The 20413-nt window shown below is 38.6% G+C and overlaps 1 protein-coding gene across 3 annotated transcripts in view; it reads left to right on the top strand.

Annotated features, from left to right (window-relative positions):
- Nucleotides 1-20413, top strand: part of LOC131435924 (nephrin-like) — a 437633-nt gene that overhangs the window by 325585 nt on the left and 91635 nt on the right. For all 3 annotated transcript variants that reach the window (XM_058604222.1, XM_058604220.1, XM_058604221.1), the window contains exon 5: nt 19034-19186. In XM_058604222.1, the coding sequence (XP_058460205.1) occupies nt 19034-19186 (153 nt within the window). The remainder of the gene's footprint in view (nt 1-19033; nt 19187-20413) is intronic.

Genomic DNA, 20413 nt, shown 5'->3' on the forward strand with positions numbered 1-20413 from the left:
CGGAAATTTTTTCTACAATTTAAACGAACTCTATACTTTTTTTTATATTCTAAAGAAAGGTAAAACAAATCAAGGAAGGAATATTAGCACTCCAAATTATTGACATGAAATTCGTCTAATTTTAATCTCGCCTTTTAGTATACTAGAAAACAGAAGGAGCAAAATAATAACCATGCATATTATTCACACCATATCGAACCTATCACAAACAGATTTTCAAGTATTCGAAATGGTAACAAGAATAAATAATATAAACGGAGTCCATTTTTACGGCAAAATCATGCGTCTCCAGGCAGAGCCAATATATATGATAATGTAATTCAACGATTTTGGTTTGCGTGAAATTTCTTCTTTTTTTTCGACAGAAGGCAAAAGTGCCGCAGGCCCTTCTGTTCAGTGTAGTGAGTGGAGGAAAAATAGAATCCACAACATGCGTGCTTACGAAAAATTCTTCTGGTTCGGTCTAGGACAGATTTTTTGATCTCAGATCTCCCCGAAGTGCAATAATATTTGTGAGAAAAACGACATATTGAACCCAGAAGGAACTCTCCGTCCTTCAGTAGATGAATTTCGATATCTAGGTCGCTTCTAACGAGATATGCGCACACATGTATGAATAGTATTGAGCTTTTAATCTTTTCACAACTCCTTGCTCGGAATCAACGGGACGGCGAAAATTATTTAATTCCTCCGAAAGGTAGAACCATTCTCAATTTATGGATTTATCCTCATCCTAATGGATTCGATAATAGGAAGTTGGAAGCTTATCCCAACAGACAGCCCGATTCGAGCTCCCCATGGGATGTCATTCGTCGAACACAAATCCCATTGTTACTGGCTGACTGGTTGCCTCCTTTGCCTCTCTTCCCACCTAGACAGTAGTGCTAAAGTCAACCGGAACGGACTAGGACTGGAACTGGATCAAGGGACTGTAGCAGATGTTGTTCCAGTTATAGTATAAGTACGCTGCAGCAGATAGATTCGATTAATAGTCGAGTCCGATAGGATTTCCCCCTTTCTCTTTGATGATAGAAAAATTCTTTCAATGCGGACGAAGAAGAAATTCTCAAGGATGTGGGAAGGAATCAAACTGGTGGAGATCCAGGTCCATTCTTTTGCTGATATTCATCAAATGTGAAGAGCTGGAAGTCGAATTCGTTCAGTTTTCTTTAGTGATGTGATATCTATTCAATTTTTCCCTCTGTCCGAACAAGAAATATTTATCTCCTAGTGTTGCTTTCATCGTCTTTAGAATTGAATCAATTCGAGAGAAAATCGAACGATTGTGTAAAACTTGCAGAACGATAATTTCCTACAAAGCATGATGTTCGAAATTATTGGCTATCAATCTTCTGGACTGTGAATTAGAAATTGCGGAAATACACCTTCCTAAAGCAACAGATTTCGATCGACACTTCAAAAGTTTAGTGCAGTGCAGCAGATTTTATGTTCCGGGAAATCGGGTGCATTATTTGTTTTCCACACCGGCATCAAACGAGATGGCATTTCATTTTCATTCACTATCCAATAAAAGGACGATGGAAAAGATAATATCAACAACAGCAGCAGTAGTCATTGTTCTATTTGTCCGGGACTACCCCAAGAAGGGCTGACGCCTTGCAAAAACAAAATGGAAACTCAAGACTTAAACTAATAATAATATATGGAAAGTCGTACATCCGCAATGCAGACTGGACCGCATTGTGCCAACTCGAGAATGCTCCAGTGGAGCAGATATAGAGCGGTAGTACCGCCCAGTGCAGCAGGAATATGAAAATAAATTATCGAAAGGGCAAATGGAAAACTGTCGCCGGCATAGATGAAGTTCGGGAGTCCGGTTGACTAACGACAATGAATAGTACAATGTTGCACTTTGAACAGCCTGATGATGCTGCGACTGAAAGACTTCAGGCAGTGCTCTGGGATTTAGGTAGCTAAAATGATTCAAATTGGTTTCCTAAATTAGAGTGCCAAATTTTTATTTATTATCACGTGTTCGAAAGTGTTTGGCTCTCAGAACCCAACATTTCACGGTTTTTATGAACAAGATATTTTGCACTTTGGTACTATAGGAGTCTGTATGCCATAAATGCTCGATACTAACGACCTCGGAATTCGTCGTAGTACTGCATAAATGCGACATTTGTTTGACTTTTGAATTTGAGTTGACCCGATATTGTAGCAGTTGCACCAACGCGAATGTTTACTTATATATAAATTAACTGTTTTGGGTCTATTTTATTGTAGAAAATGAATACAACGACATTTAATTCGAAATTCTGTCCAACACTAAAACTTTTGCCTCCCTTTAGGGTAATTTACTAAACCCCTTTAAGAAACCATTTTTGCGGAACAAAAAGAAGTCCGAACGTGCTATAACTAGAGTGTATGGCGGTGAGGTAGCACGTTCCGCTTTAACCTTTGGAGATCAGTTTTGACAACGTTCACATTATCCGGTCACGCATTATTGTTCAACAAGATGACTTTTCCGTATCTGTAATAAATTTCCAGCCGCTTCTGGCGTAATATTAGGTTCAAATGCAACAATTGACTACAGTTAATTTCTTATGTAATTTTTTGGAGGCTACAAGTAATTAATAATAGTTGACGTCCTTACTGTACCCACCGAACACATAGCCACCTTGCATACATTGCACCTCGCTACATGATAGAGTGAGATAACACAATGATAATGTATGATAACCAATACTTGAACAAAAAACATGTTCAAGTACCATCATCAATATGAAATAGAATTTGAATTATTGGACCTCTTCATCAATAAGAAAGAAAAGGGTGTACCATTTAAAATCCGCACACACCTAAATTGCCCTAACTCTTGATCCGCTAGGTAAAACTAATTAAAATTTTGCGTAGACATAGTTATTGTGTATTGTTTACACTCTGTGAGTAGATATCATCAGGTGCGTAAAATTTTTCAAAATGTCGCGAAAGAACAGTGCGCTCATTGCACTTTGAGAATAAGGATCTATCTAATTGCGTTAAGAGTTCAAGATACCATCGTGTCTGGTATCATAAAACGTTTTAAGAATGTCAGACTGTTGATCGGAAGCAAACTTGCGTAAAAAAGGCGACAGATCAACGAGAATGATCACAAACGCGTGGTATGAATAACGAGATATATATGAAAACTGATTTCAACCAGATTTCAGGAAACCTGTATGTGATTGCTAAGAATAAGTGTGATATTCTCGAGAAGCTGCGAACACAGATTATGTCGATGATAACTGAGAATTTCTTAGTTTAGCAAGCGATTTTTATTTGCGGAAAGCGGAGTTAGTCTTTTGTTATCGTCAGCACCAGGAATGGACGGGACAAATTCAGTAAACACCATAAATGGACGGGATCTCTCTCCCTTTTGGCGATTTTCCAAGCTCAAAAATGTTCAAGCTTTAACCGCCGGGTGGCATCACTAACCCATTTCCGATTTAGGTCAAATTTGGTGTAGTAGTATAATTATGCCTTTCTATTAGGTTCATAAACATTACTGTGGAATTTGAAATAAACAGGCTATTCATTGAATAGAAACAGAAAAGTTTGTTCGGAGCTCTGGAGACCCCTAATGTTATATACCATTCGAAGCTCGAAAAATGTCCGGATATTCTGGAGCCAGAAGACGGATCCAGGTGAAATTCAGAAATTTTCCAAAAAACCTTTAACCTAAACTCGTGAAGATCGACATCTCTGAGAAAAATGAGTAAGTATTTCGAAATTGAAATTTTTATCCAAAGTCCACCTGTATCTCCAGAACTGGATGACGGATCAAATAAAATTAAGGAATTTTCTATGGTATCTTAGAATCTTTCATTTCAATCTATGAGATTTGGTTCTGCCATCTCCGGGAAAAGCGAGCTGACAAAAATATAACACACACATACACGCAAACATTTTCCTTAATCTGACACTCGGCCCTCCGGATCGGCTTTTACAATAATAGCATAACCTATCTTTATGCGAAAGGCAAAGTTTTTTCATTGGATGTGCTGATTTACACAAACTCAAATAAATCCATTTATAGAAACTTTGTAATGATTTTTGGATGCTTCTTGCAGAGATAATTTCAAAATTTTACTTATTCGCTAAAAATATTACAAAAACCCCAACATTGTTCGACTGCAGTAAACGAGTGACCAACCCACGTTGTCAAAGCCAATCAATAAACAAACAACTAAATATTTTGTAAAAGTCTGCCATTGTTTAATACATGAATGATTTGTAGCACTAACTTTTTGTGTACACATAAAAATAAAACCAGCCTCGTTTATAGCGAGCACAAATTTCAATTTCTGTTTTCCTCTGCGACTGTTGACCGCTCTCAGTATTGATCAAAAATTGATTTTATTCGATGTGTACAAACTGGTGGTGTTCATGAAATGACCCTTCTCTTCTACCGGTACACGCCCGGAATGCCCTTGGAAATGATCCGCGTTTCCGGCTACATTTTGTTTGCTTAAAATTCGCCTGGTCGAACCAACAACAGGCCAACCTGATGTAATAAATCTAGCCCGGGATTTTCAGGGGATCGTATCGCATCACAGTGCGAATCCTGGGTGGTAACCATTCGAGAAGTGTAATAAAAGATGGCGACGGAAATGGTATCCATAGGAGATTTATTCTTCTTTCTTGTTGGTGTTCCGGTTTAATTTTAGCGTAACCAGAACTCAGTGATAGTAGGGTATAGCGTTGCGGAGTGTGGGTAGTTTTATGGATCTTGCAGATTCCTGTTTTTTAGTTTGTCGTTATTGAACCATTAAAACGACGAAATTGGAAGTCTGTATTATTTCCACTGAGCTGTAAAGAACCAGAATAAAGTAATTCAAGGCGTCACTATTTGTATGAAAAAGGAAACATGGAATGAATCACGAATAGAGCTACTTATTGACCATCATATTGACATCAAATTTATCAAGTTTGACAATTAAATACGGATACTACAAACTCAAAAAAATTTTTTTTTTGTCTGCGGCAGAAGAAAGCCTCGTGATTTTCTTTGTAAGAAACAATAAAAGCAATATCTAGATACCGTTACTGTTTCTGACTCATGATGATAGCTCCATCTGGACGTACGTTCAACTAGGCAGCGGAACATAAACCGATGCCTCTTTGCCGAATGGTTGATCCTAACAAATGAACATGAACGCGAACCCTAACAACAGGGCGAAAAAACATACTGCTGTTTTCAGGTTTGCTCCATCCACCCGAGCTTTCTTCGTGCTGAATGGGAATATCCAACGAAGCAAAACGACATAATGTTGCATATTTCCTTTCCGGATCTGAAGACGATGAATTGCTTTGCGAATTGCCCGAAAAAAGCTCCATCGACATAAATTTCAGTCGAGACGGTCTTAGCGGGATAGCAACAGACACTACTTTACCGATAGGCGTCGGTATCCCACACACTATCTAGCTTCTCAAGAGCCTGACACAGTAAGCGAAACCGTGGAGTAAATGATTTATAGCACTGTGGAAAAGGTAATAAAGTATCAAGTAAAATTTTGACAATGGATACCGTTGTAGGCTCATTCGCTGGCTGAATTACAAGTAGATTGCGGGAGTAGACTCTTTCAGTGACAGACATCCTTTGGTGGATCAGTTTTATTAGCGTTTTTATTGTTTATAGTACGTGGTGATGCCCTCACTTTGCCGAATGGTACGAATGGTAGAATAGATGATCAATAAAGCATCCTGACGGGGGATTGATTTGTGATCCCTGATAGCATAGACAGCTGGGAAAATAAGAAACATACATCATCAATAGATACTTGCAGTGGTTCGGGTGCAGTAAAATTGGATGTTGATTGTGGAAGATGGTGCCAAATTTTGGAATACTTTTCATACGAAAACGGTTTGATTTAGGTTCTTGTGATAATGGAAACGCTTGGTAGGTTTCGAAAATTGCTTTCTCGAAGGCCGTTTCGTCAGGCATGAAATCACTTTCCTATCAAAACAGTTTATTGCCTTGTGCTCTCATCGAGTGGAAAAACCAACCACCGGTGGCCAATCGAATCGATATTATCGTCGGTTTTCGTGCTCTGCTTCGTGTTTGGTGATATTTGAATTTTAAAACTTCACAACACGGCAATGACATTCATCCGCAATATTCGACTTGCAAATATGTGTGCTTTCCTTTCGACGCACTGAAGAATACTCTGCGCACATATGCGAATCCCTGGCAAAAGATAGAAGGAAAATCTTTTCCAAATCCTCTCGAAACGTCATGGTGTGTACTTTGGCATAATGTGTATGATAATGAAGCTCACTTCACGCTTCTCTTGTTGGATTTAACGAAGCATAAATAAGACAGACCACGCCGTCGAAGAAATGGCATTTCTCTGCTTCGACCCAGTATATTCAAAACCCATCCCTGAAGTGACGAAAAACATATTTTTTGCTGCCATTTCCACTACCACCGAAACACACATACACGCATAACAAGAACGAAAGCTTAAATCTAGACTCTTCTCTGATAAGCACTCTAGTGCCTTTCACATTGTCGCAGCGTGTTTGAAAAAAAAAGGTTACCGGAAGGCAACCGACTGGATTCGCTCAATAAACCCCTTTCCCCACACGCACCATTTCAAATGACTTTATGACACCTTGCTCCCATATCCTGCTCGTCATCGTCAAATAGAGGTGTCAAAAATGGTGTATGAAATGTACATAACTTTGATAGCTTGTCGTGTGTGCTTTGCCACACCAAGCCACGAATCTGTAGGAAAATAAGAAAAATCCCACCAAAGCCGAACCACCATGACTAAGCACCGAGTTCGGTACGACAACGGATTCAACTGAAAAACACCATACACGGTTGGCTGGCAGGACAAAGGCGTTCATGACTCACACACACAGAAAGTCGAGATACGAAGCCACCTTCCACAAATCAATCATAATACAATAAATACGCATCAGGTAAAAATTTGTCGAAATCAAATTTACGCTCGCCTGAACGGGATGATGATCATCGACATATCGTATTCCTGGTACGCACATGGCTTAATGGTAGCTACCAGGCGGGGTTACATTGCCTGGGTGTGACATTACTTTTTAATATCAAGGGAAGCGAATATGTGTGAAAAAGTAACGTTATAGTTCGATTCAACAAGCCTTCTCTAAATGTCCACAAATGAAACAATCTTTTTTAAGTCTTGAAAACATTTACGCAGTAGATATTCTTTTTTTGTTTTCAACATGGTAATTGATGTTTGTTAGCCTAATTCTTCATCCCATCAAACGAAACAAGCAGAAAAAACGACCTCTAAGCTATGCGAAATTGCCTTTGTTCTATCTGGTACGAATAGCGTTGTGAAAGTCGAAGGCAGTTTGACTCGTTTGTCGTGGTATCGTTAGCTTATTACTCCGTAGAGATCTGCCACCGTTGCTTATTTAGTTTGCCAAAATATTAAATGATTGAGTTCAAACAAACCCCAAAGCCTAACTAATGTTCTTTCAGGTTGTTTGCTATTCTTTTAAGCGTACGTCAAATGTAAATGTTATTTGAATAAGACATAATCTAATTTTTGAACAAACAAATTCATTATTCCGAGTTGCAAAAAACATACTCTTATTTTCATCAATATTCATAATATTACTATTGTTTTCCACTCGAAAAACAAGAAACTCTCCCTTTCATTTTCCCTCGATGGTTCCGGTTTCGGGAAGCCATCCTAACATCATGATGATAAGCACTAGCCATCGCGGAATTTCAGCTCAAGACCGGCCAATTTACCGTAACTAGGAATCTCGAAAGCCGTTTATGAAAGTGTATTTTCCGGATTGTCTCACTTGATATATGCATCTCTTTCATAATAGAAGAGAAAAGTGAAAGTAATTATACTGAATTCATTCATCATTTGCTTCAACGTATTCTTTTTCGTGGGGTCCTTTGAAATTAAGATCCATAGCATTTATTACTATGCAAACAAATGGTACTGAAAATTCTCTCATTCGGTATAAAAAGTGGTTTGTGATAATAATGAGTTTATGAAAAGAACTAAATTTCGTGAAAAATTCAATAGAAGGCTGGTACCGTTAGTATTTAAAATTGCAAAAAAAAACATTCTCAATCCACCCAACAGTGAGATGATACATTTTTATCAATCTGAAAGTGTTTTTGCATGAATATTCCTCGATGTAGTTAATTTTCAAATTACTTTATTATTTCGAAAGGCATTCATTTAATTATCAGTTACAAAAATTTCTTGTGTCTCTCACAATTTTGGAAAATTTTCAGTATCTTAAAATTTATTCCCTAAAAATTGTGGTTAGGAAGAACGACAAAAATATTTAGACAAATTTTTGAATAAATTTAACACTAACCCTCCGCCTGAAAGATGTGTTCATCCAGACCGTTTTCGTTTTTACCCTCAATTAAACATATTATTAATTTATCAATCGATTTACGGTTGCATGCAGTTCTTACTTTTTTATACGCTATCGATCTTTGCAAAAAATATACATTTCTGGTTTGTAAGAAATAAGTCTGAAAACACCTCTAATTAACGTTTTTTTATTTATTTATTTATTTATTCATTTCAAAAAGGGGAATCAGTTCAAAAGAATTCTTTTTCATAATACCATAACAGTGAGCTCCAACTTAAAGATTTTGACCACTATTTCTGGAACCGGCAATTGGAGTATAATGAAATTCTGTTTATTTTGAGAAATAATAAAATATTTCTCACCATCGTTTCAAGTAATGGTTTGAATTTGCAGTCACTCATTACCCTGTAATTTCGGAATTGCAAGTCGGATCCAGAAGAAGTCGTTTATTATTCAAAAACAAAATCTTCCTTTCATGATAAGCCAAAATCTTTTGTACTAACCACCCTCCAGCGTGATAAGATAATCAACGTCTTGAAATATGAAAACAACATTTTTTTTTTCTGTGCCAGCCAGTCAATGCCTTTTCGTACATGATGAGAGGATGCTGATTCCGACCAAAACAACGCTTGGCCTCCGTGAATCTTCAGAAATACAAAATTCTTTTTAATTATATTATATGTGTGCTATTGAAACGTACTACCACATCCATAGATCGCCTGCCGGTTAGAAAATGTATTTAATTTATTCAAATTTTCGACCAGGTTTAGGGTCCATGAAATATTTATTCAGCTCCTTTGATTGGGTTTTATTCCAAACAAATTCAATTTACCATTCTGGTGTGGGTTCCATAAACCGAAAGTTTGAGTTGTTTATAAACAAATTTAATGCCCGCATCAGCAGTGAGTCTTGCGTTTCATATTGCTATGATCCATCCAATTACTTGTCCAATACTGATTGATAGTTGTAACCACTCGGGATGCAATTGAATGATACCATTCTATATTTTCCGATGTACGGCAATCGGATATTTAAAGTAGCCTATTTGAATGCTTGAGAAACATAGTTTTATCTCCGGTTAACCATTATTGTAAAGCACTTATTTTTGTATTGGTAACCTCTATAACAAAATAACTTTTGTTTCAAAACAAAACACATATTTGTCAATTATTTTCGCCGGTTTAAACCGATTAGATGAGTTGAATTTTTGAAATTTGATTTTTGTAATCATTTTTAGCCTTATGTCAATAAAATAAAATTTATTCAACCGAATTCGTTGGTTTTCTTTCACTACAGTTTCATTTCTCCTGTGTCCGTTAAATACCCCGAATCACCCACCATCAATAAAACAAACGTATTGTCATTTTCTGCCAACGAACCCAACTCAAAAATATTGTAAATCCCATTAATCATTTGTTTCCCGGCACCTCGGCTTTGCGCGCGCAGGAAATTGTCAATTTTAGCTTCGACATCGATACATATCGATGAGGTGCCAAAGCTGAGCGCCGCCGATGTAGGAGACGGTGGCACTGGTACGGAGGCGGTTGTGTGAACATCAATTTCCCAGTTCAATTGCCAATCAACGATGTTTTTTTGTTTTCGGTTGCAACAAGCTGGCTTTCTTTTTGTGCCGCTGTATGGCTGCTGCTGTGTTGTCAGTTTGAAAAGCCGCAAACCAACCGTCATCCGTTCGTGTTCCACCGGCAACGTCTGCAGTAAGCACCCTCCGTCGTGAGGACTGTCTCTTGTGGGTAGACTCCATTTTTTTTGCTCCATCTCTCTGTGGTCCGTGCCAGTAAATGGCTCTCGGATCATCCATCATTGGATCGGGTAATAAAATAAAGCTACACCGAGGGATCTTTGTCATGGATCTTCCAGCTACTTGGGTAAAGGGAGAATACACCGGGGCACAAGGTGAGATAAGACACAAGGTCTGTTGTGAAATGCGACAAGCTTGTCCAGAAATGAGAACCGGCAAATTTACGATTGTTGCTTTGAATTACACCACATTGCGCTCTGATGGCGTCCCTGACGTGGCAAGTTGAGTTTTGTTTTGAACACACTATTGAAACTCAAAGGTACACCTAAAAAATAAACTTCGAAAGCTACTGTTTGGAATAGGACTCGCTAGGGCAGAAAGTTACCAGTTCCTCCGCCCGCCACAATACCGAAAAAAGTGTGGCACCAGTGCGATAACGGGCTTAGCTTCGTGCCTGTTCACGATAGCAGTTTCCTTTGGATACGCTTTCGCTTCTGGAAACAGTTACGTAGGCCAAAACGAGGATGGTGGCCAAAAATATCCTCAAATATTCAACAAATCCAGCAAAATTTTGCTTTACGAAAACAAGATGCACCGAATAATAGTAGCGAGGTTTTGCTGTTGTTTGTACGTGTTTACACATAAATACACAGCTTTCCAGCAGTTGTGAAACCTGAGAACCGTTGTGTGCGGATATGAAACATGCGAAAAAGTGTAATAATTCTTTTTCATCAGGGTAACGGTGTGCTCGGCCCGGCTACTGATACTGGGAAATGGTTTTGATATTTGCAAGAATTTTCTGTATGTTTTCTGCAAAAATGTTTATGGTTTTGCGCCATATGGTCAAAGGTCTCGCTTTATAGTGCAAGATATTTGCCTTTCTCTATTGGAAAGGCTATACAATCATTTTGAATGTCAATTTTTAAACCGAGAACCGAATGAGTGGGTTTCATATAACATACTGTTCAGTTCTTTAATCTCGAAAAGATACACGTTAATATACGAGACGATATTCTGACAAGTCGAATGCTGGCGGTGAAATTCAGAAACTGCTTGACGGTATCTTCATTTATTCTCTTAAATGTCGCAGTTTTACTCGACTTCAATCACCTTCATTTCTTACTAAACTGTTATTTACGGGCGATAACTGTATCTCTCGTTCTTACTGGTTAGATATTGTGATTTTTTTAACTACTAACGAGTTCAGACTTCTATAAAAAATGCTATTGAAATACGTTTCTGATTTTGGGTGCTGATCGGGCTCGGTTATTATGTGTTGATTGATTTAGGCAGCTGGTTGCCGAAATTCATTTTGTTTTGTATATATATTTTATTTTTAAAATATGCTCTAGACTCAAAGAAAAATTAAATGATGCACTCTGTTTAGATCGGATCAGGGTAATTTCGCCGAAAGCCATTTCGCCGAAAGCCATTTCGCCGAAAGCCGTTTCGCCGAAAGCAATTTCGCCGAAAGGGTTATTTCGCCGAATGACATTTCGCCGAATGGGTCACTTCACCGAATGCCATTTCGCCGAAAGGGTCATTTCGCCGAATACTGAAATCGATAAAATCAATAAATTGATTTTAATAATAGATTGATTCATGAACCTCAGAAAGTAGTTCCCAAGAAAACTTGTTGACTATTAGCTACTGAGCATCAAAGCAATTGCATAGGTGTATCTACCAGGCAAATGTAGGTGGTATTTTCCGTTTATTAAGTAAAAATGAAAACATATTTTTTGGTTTTGATTCTTGTGCTGCCCGACCTAACTAAAGCAAAGAAACCTAGCTTTGAGTAGACCGGGCAAACGAGGCGGTACAGGAGACATAACATGCAGGAGATGTGACCCTTTCGGCGAAATGACCCTTTCGGAAAAATGAACCTTTCGGCGAAATGACCCTTTCGGCGAAATGACCTATACGGCGAAATGGCATTCGGCGAATCGATTTTCGGCGAAATGGCTTTCGGCGATATGACCCGCTCCCGTTTAGATCGATTTGCCCCTCAAGTGAGCAATTTTTGAAATTAACATTCTGGTGGAAAAATCAGTATCGTAAATCATTCATTTTTCAGGGATATAAAGAAATCGATTCGACTAAAAAGTGATTTTAAATAGGGGTAGAAGCATTTCTTGCATACATTTTCTTCATATTATTGTAACTCTGAAACTTCTACTTGTACAACAGTGGCGTTCAAGAAGAAGTTGTAGGAAATCAATTTAAAACTCTCAAAACTATACTGGAAAAAAATGGTTTGTTTTTTCAAGAATTATACACCAACCGAAATAATAAAATAAAAAAAATAACGCGAAATGCAATTAAACAGTTTTAGCAGTATTTTTAAGTCAAACATGTGGAAAAAACTACAGTTTGCTGTTAATTTGATTAGTATTCTTCTAAAAACTTTGAAATTAGAGCGATGAGAATTAGCTTATAAAACACTAGAAAATGCCTCTTACGATTCGTCTTCGACTCATCAGTTACAGTTACAACACCTGGTCTGGTAACAGTTACGATACCTGGTCTGGAGTTTCTCGTCGGCAAATCCCACCTGGATGTTCTGGAGAAGTTTCTGCAAGAAACATATCGAATAATCTGCCCAGAAATACCTGGTATGGTAGGCAATCTGTGAGTGAGGTAAATTCAGGAATCCGTACATAACGACCGACATCCAACGGCCAAATAATATAAAGAAGAGTGCCTCCAGAAGCACCTGTTGTTTCCCCTGTCTTCTGATGATGATACTCTGCTTTGGCTGGATATGGCACCGTGCCGTTACGTGAAGCCGGTGATGTTGTTTTTGTTCCGAAGGAGAAATTTATTCACTATTTGCCTTTCTCATATAGAAAGGTTATACAATCACTGTGAAAACCGACTTTTTAACCGAGGCCCGGAGAGCCGAATGTCTAATACCGTTTGACTCAGCTCGACGAACTGAGCAAACGTGTGTGTGTGCATGTGTGTATGTGTGTATCTATATATGTATGTAACTAAAAAGTGAACTTTCTGAATTTCATCCGGATCCGACTTCCTGTTCCGGAGTTATAGGGTAAAGTGTGTTTGATATTGTACACCGTCACTTAACACCGGCGAAACAGAAGACGATAAAAAATTTCTGAACTGGTCTCAAATCTACACAAATCGTTGGCCATTATCAGTAGGCAGCTAAACAAACTTATTCTGGCTATTCTGGTTCTCGGTTTCGGGAGAAAATAGTCATATGCTAAAAAGTGAATCTCACTCACTTTTCTCAGAGTCTGCAGAACCGATAATTTCCATCTTAGGGTCAAATGAAAGGTCTTATGGTCCTACCAAAAATTACTGCATATTTTCGGATTCAACAAAAATTGAAACCTTCGTTTAGAGTACGATGGCAGAGTCGTATGAAAACTTTGAAATTTGAGTTAATACTAGTAGAGTTTGTACGTCATGCTAGTTGGTGGCCGTACGAACCGACTTCGATTATACTGGTTCTCGGGTTCCGGTGCTGGAATTACATATCATAGTGAGCCCACTTCGTTTTCTTAAGAATGACCTAATGACCTACGTGATCAAAGCATGTTTCATTCTGTATGTCATGTACAAAAAAGCCATGGTTTCTTTGAAACATCGAAGAGAAACATTTTGAATAGAATACCAGTGTAATATATATATATATATATATATATATATATATATATATATATATATATATATATATATATATATATATATATATATATATATATATATATATATATATATATATATATATATATATATATATATATATATATATATCGAGCCTGAATCTTACCATTGCAGAAATCCAGCGGACATGTTTTGGCTATATTCGTCTCGGATGTCACAAGCAACGAAATTTCTGCAATTGTAAGATCCAGTCTCGGTATTTGAAACGACCCAGTGGTTGTCTAATTGGTTGCGAAAAGTGCTGATGTTAGCAACATGACATTCGTATCCTTTAAAGTTGGCCTGAACCCAGCTTTGCGCACCGTTGCTTGTGATCCTTCGACCTAGCCACAAGTAATTTAGGTTCGCCAATTTGAAGATAAATCCTCTCAAAAGTTTTGGAATCCAACTGCTTGCGATCCGTCTCCAACACCTGCATCATCGCAAGGAAGAGCCTATCAGTAATGTCTGAAGGCAGCACACTGGGACGCAACGTTGTTAACATTGTGGAAGTCTCCAACCCGCCCGCCCCAGTCCTGTCGTCGCAGCCTGCGTTCATCAGCCGTCCCGGTCCTGCGGGCGGTTGTGGTGTAGGGGGCTTCCAAACTTTGCTCCTTGACAAGTATTCATTAACTTCTAGTCGTCCAAGCACTGATTCGTATTCTAGTTCCACACTCAAGCAAATTGAGTAGTAAAAATCATAAGGCAAATCTTATGATGCATCAAAAATCACCAAAATCATAATTTCATAAGATTAATATGAACAATATACCTCTGCAACATACATCTCATCTATCACTATAATAGTTTTCATACGAACAACATATGAACTCCACAATATATGAGAGAAGTTATGTTTGTTATAGAAATTTCGCACAATATTCCTAAAAAGTTCGTATGAATTTCATAAGGCGTTTTATTGGAATTCCAATTTTCGTGATTTCATAAGGCGGCCTTATGATTCGCTTACGATATTCTTGTGGCTAAAAACCATACGAAATCATTATGAAATTCCATATATTTTTTGCCTGAGTGCAGTTTAATGCTTTCAATGTATCGGTTACCGGGACGCATCTCAGTTGGTATCATGGAAGCCTCTTAGCACCCCACCACAGTCGTGATAGTGCAGCCAGGGCTCACCAGCCGTCCCGGTCTTGTATACGAGAGTGGCGAAGAGGTCTTCCAACCCACCACAGCCGCCAAGTATACAAACAACCTGGACAATTCATGCACTGACTGCTTACCCGCTTCTAGCCCGAATGTTTTCACATTGCCTTTGCAAGCATTTGGTTTGAACTATGATGTGTTCCGTTGCGGTCGTGATCGGTGGAGGCGTGCTTGTGGCTATTCATCGTCGTCTAAAAGCGCAACTTATAATACACATTTCCGGGAGCTCTTTCTGGTATTCTACAAAGCAGTCAATTCGGACCTCTAATTTTCCTTCTGTATTTCAACGACGTGAACTTTTTACTGGGACTTTTCGGAGTGGTGCGAGATCTACGAAGATCTACGATAGAGAGAGTTACATGTGCCTACGATCTTCGCGTTGCCTGGGAATATTGTTCGGTGGTATGGAACCCGCTCTACCATAATGGAAATCTCAGAATCGAATTAATACAGCACAGATTCTTACGTTTCGCTCTTCGCCAGTTACCATGAAATTATCCTCAGCAGCTGCCGAGTTATGAAAGCCGCGAACTGCTTATCGGATTCCATACACTGAAAGTGCGATGTAGTCTGTCCCGTGCATTGCTACCGCCGACGTTTTGTTTAGCACTTCTTAGTCAAATAAACATAAATGTACGCGCTCGAGCTCTTCGCAATAACAACCTCTGCGCCACACTAATTATGGAATCAACGGCGCCATTATTGGATTGCAACGTTCTTTCAATGCTGTTTCAACTGGATTCGATGCCCATGTCCAACGCAGCTAAATTAAAACTAGTTTTTTTTTAAATATACTTATAACAAACAAACTATTGAATTTGCAATTTTTTTCACTCACCACCCTGTAGTTCCGGAATTTGGATCCATTTAAAATTAAAAACTTAAGTTGAGGTGCGGATGCTACATTAGCGATTAGACAATTGGTCGACTCATGAGTGATTCTGGATAAGATTTTTGTTTATTTTTGGATTATTGTTCGGTTCAATAAATTATGTGCCACAGAAATAAAAGAAAACGATTATTTCTATATCAACTTCTGCATAACCACTGATCTGATCAGACCTTGGCACTAAAAGTTTGTATTGGATTATTTTAATTTAGATTGATAAATGCATCCGAATGGCATATTGCACTTGTTCAAAGTTAGCTTAGTTTGAGAGCACTCCAATAAAAGATGGGCTTACAAAACTAGTAGATAATATCTTGCTTCGAAACGGAACTGATTGCACAGATTAAGTGGAGAAATAAATGGTGAACACCTTGCTAATAAACCAACTCAAGAGTCCTCAACTATTTTCTAGCTACAATCTGCCGCTGGTGATTCATTAAGTAAAATTTTCTCGTCTTCTCAAGAAAATTATCTGCATAATTGTTCGAGAGATGCTCTTAAGGAACGACCAATATTTTAATCAAGAAAACTGAAGTCAGATTAATAAACGTTCTCCCGCACCAGAAAGCAAAACAAATAAAACCTTCTTGAGTGGTCAACTTCAAATACCAACAACGGATCCGATCCGATCCGAGTTCCGATCACTCTAGGACTAGAGCTCTGATTGTGTAATCTACAATAACAATGTGCCCTACAGATTTCGACAAGCGTCATCCGTAGGAAAGTAGCAAAACGCACACATTTCTCTGCTCAATAGTTTTACATATGATTACTCACAAGAAGTAGTGCACTGTCGTCCCTAATCACTTCTCATCCCCCAGGATTGAACTGTGACAACAGACGGCCTTCAACATTCCATCTACCGCCGTTTCGTTGCAGGATTCTTGCGAGCGGCATTCATCCATTCCACCGGACAGTGGCTTTCGGTACACACAGCAGAAGGCTTACTTTGTGTACTCAACTACATCCTTATCCATCGGCATTCTCAAACGGTGCCGTCGACCGTAACTGCAGATAAAGAAATTCCACAAAGGTATACTCACTTGAGAATTTCCTACTCAAGTGAAATCTTTATCTCACCAGACGTCAGCTTCCTCAGCCTTGTGTAATTTTCTATATTCGACCTTAGATACCTGCACTTGTCAGGTCGGATAAATCCGGATAGGCAAGGGTTCGTTTCCACCTCGAGGGGATTATGATGGTTGTGTCATTTTTAGTAACTTGACAAATATGGATCAGCTATAAATTATCCTTTTCACTTGAGCCGTGTTCTTGAGCTCGTGTACGTGCAGCGGCTAAAAAAAAAGTGCTCGATGGTTAGAAATCACACTTGTACTCGCACACCCACGTATATATACAAATCTTGGAAAATATTCAGTTCTCCCTCCCTCCCCATTTTTCTAAACAAACACAGGCCACGGTGATGACGATGGAACCGGTGTCGAGGAATCCCCCAAGCGGAGAGGTAGTGTGCCCGAGTGATTCAGAAAATGGGATGCGGGTCGGTCAAGTGAAAGGAATAATCCTTTCGTCGAGCTTGACAACAACGATACGAGAACGAGAAACGGCCTGAGCAGGATTAGGATCGCAAAGCCTGCTAGAATAGAGCAGACACATTCAAAAGATCTTTTTTACATATTCATCGAAATGTATATCGAAATATCTCTGCCTACGGGTTGAAAGATGAAATGATCTGCAACCGTTCGCGGGGAAAATGGAAGTAAAAGCATGAAGAAATTCAAGTCCCGTTTTCAATTTTACTACAAAAAATACCTACAGTTCTTGGGTTCTCAATAGAAAAGCATAACAACGAACAATTCAACATTGTTGGCTTGTTACCAGATCAATTGTCACTTCTTCCTCCACGGAATCGGAAAATCGTTAAGACCAATAACTTGCTACCCTGTCAACCTGCTGTTTCGTTTCAATCGTCCATTGATTATTGATGCGAAAAAAATCATCAATCAAATGAATCGAATTGTCAAACGCACCAGGTGCTAATATTGCGAAATTATTACTAAATCTGTTATCGGCCATCAGTTTCAGACAATGAAGCGGATCGTATTTTCTAGAGCACGCCATCCGTTCCTTCCTATCAAATTCAAATAAATAATTTTAGCCATCAATATCACTACCTAACATTCATTACTAGAGCTCCACTGTTATAAAAGTTCGTTCGCATCCCATCCCTACGAACCACTACCAACTGATTCAAGCAAGCATTCGGTTTGTCTACCCCTTTTCCGGAAAAGTTCTGGAAAATTATGCTATCTGGTAATTTTAATTCAAATATGCCACGTCCACCTAACAAAAGCTACAGTTATTCTCACTTCCTATTTCCAGACAACTCTTCGAATTATCATAGGCTCAAGCAGCTATGGAACTAAATTCATTAATAATCTCCATTCGCCATCGTAGCGCTGTGTTGCTGAAAATGATGAATAATTTCCAATTAATTTCTTGAGCTTTCCCTTTTTCACTTTTCGACGAAGCAAAGCACTCGATTGTGCAGGCCAATGGAGTCGCGTGGTTGCAAGACGGAATCCATGAGAAAGATAGCCTGAGCAAACTAGGATGGTAGTAAAGTTTTATGTTTATTACGTCTTACTTCTAAAGTGCTTTTATTTTTAAAAGCAATATCCAATAATTTTCTGAACCGAAATACGTTCGCTTTGCGTGCTCCCTAGGTAAACCCCATCTATCGAAGTCATTTTGACAGATAGAGTTTTGTGTGCTTCATCCAATAAGAGAATTTCATTTTTTTACCGAAGGTAATGGCGACCGATCATGAACCTAACCAGCATGAAACAAAATGAAGGAACATCCGATTCGAAAATACGTTAGAAAGTATGTCTAAATTTCGGTACTATCCTCTTGTCGTTTATTTTTCGCTCCACAAAACTGGTCCAGACCAAGTGATTTGCAGTAGCACCGAATGAACTGAACATATTTTCGAGGAAAATAATGTGCGAGAAACTTTCCGCCCTTCTTACCAACACGCAAACACAAAAAACGAATGCCAGTAATGTTTCACGAAGAATGGTATCAAATCGTGTTGACGGTTAATAATAAATGTTAAACTGCGTTCTCGCCTGGCTGCCTGTTTGATAGCATCACGACAACGCCCTCTCTGTCAGCATCAGCAGCGCCGAAAATTGAGAAGATGTTTTCTAATTTTTCTTTCTATCCTATCTCCTTCTTTATTTCAGCACCGCCGTCGTCGATCGAAATTCAAGGTTACAGCCACAACTCCAAGGTTGAAGTGCGGGAAGGTCAGGACCTGACGCTGACCTGTGTTGTAGCGAACTCAAAACCGGTGGCACAGATCGTCTGGTATCGGGGGAACTCGGAGTTCAAATCCGGTAAGTCCCGAGTTTTTCTTTATTAAAGTTCTGACTGCTGACTCAATAGTATGAATATTTATGGGTCAGCGACTTTTCGACACAAGCGTCGAATTGGAGAGAAATTTATTCCGTTGCTTGAAATACATTATTCACTTTCATGAAATAGAAGACCGGAGGGAATTGTTACGTTGACAATATTGAGATCTCTAGCGAGAATCTTTGTTTGTGGTTAACAATTGCGAAAGCTTTATTTTTTTCAGTTCACAGCGCGGAAAAAGACTGATATAGGGAGAAGCAGAAACTAAAACCTGCCGATATATTTCGATAGAACCGAACTCGAATCCATCCAGGTCCGTGCGCAGGGAGGGGGGGGGGGTTGTTTGGGTGTTTTAACTGAGCGACTCGCGAGAGATAAGAGATCATGCTTTTCTTGCTGGTTGCTATTCCGCCGTGTGACATTCTCTACCATTTCAAGAGCAGGTATCATAAAGCACCAGGAACGAATAGTGCTTACATTGAGTCAATTTTCGACTCACTGCGAGTCAAAATGCCAGCAATCATGAGTGCAAGTGTTCGAAAAAAATTGATGACAAAAATTATCGATGCGATGGAAGCATATTTTTATTCTGCTGGATTTAAAAAGTATAAATGTCTCGTAGATTACGAATGAAGTATTTATGAATTACATCGTATGAGGAATTAAGTCACCTGTATTATTCCAGGTGACTTAATCCCTCATACGATGCAATTAATAAAGACCTAATTTGTCATATAACGGAAGATTTTATTTGTAATGACTTAATGTTAGATGAGCTTGAATTTTACTGGTTTCGACAGTAACTTGCGTTCTGCTAGCAGGTGCGACAGTATGAATTTAAATTCACCTTTTATCAGCCAAGCAGATGCATGCTTCTGTGGCTCAATCGATTAACAGACGTAATTGCGATCCAATGATTCTCGGTTCATGTCGCGGCGGTCGCTATCAGTATTCTTTTCTTTTTTCAATGAATTTCATATTATGGAATCTTAGACACAATATTAACTGTTCTTCGACGTAAATTTGCGTGAACTGCGACGCTCCATTTATGTGCATCCAATAAGATGTAAAATCACAGGGTTTTTTTAAGTTTGTACACTCTTAAAAAATGTTACATCTTTCTAGATGTACATAAAAGGAGCGTCGCGATTCACTTACATTCACAATACAAAGCATTTAAAGATAAGTCATATCATAAACTTTATAGT

This window comes from Malaya genurostris, chromosome 3 (assembly GCF_030247185.1).
Source record: "Malaya genurostris strain Urasoe2022 chromosome 3, Malgen_1.1, whole genome shotgun sequence".
NCBI lineage: Eukaryota > Metazoa > Arthropoda > Insecta > Diptera > Culicidae > Malaya > Malaya genurostris.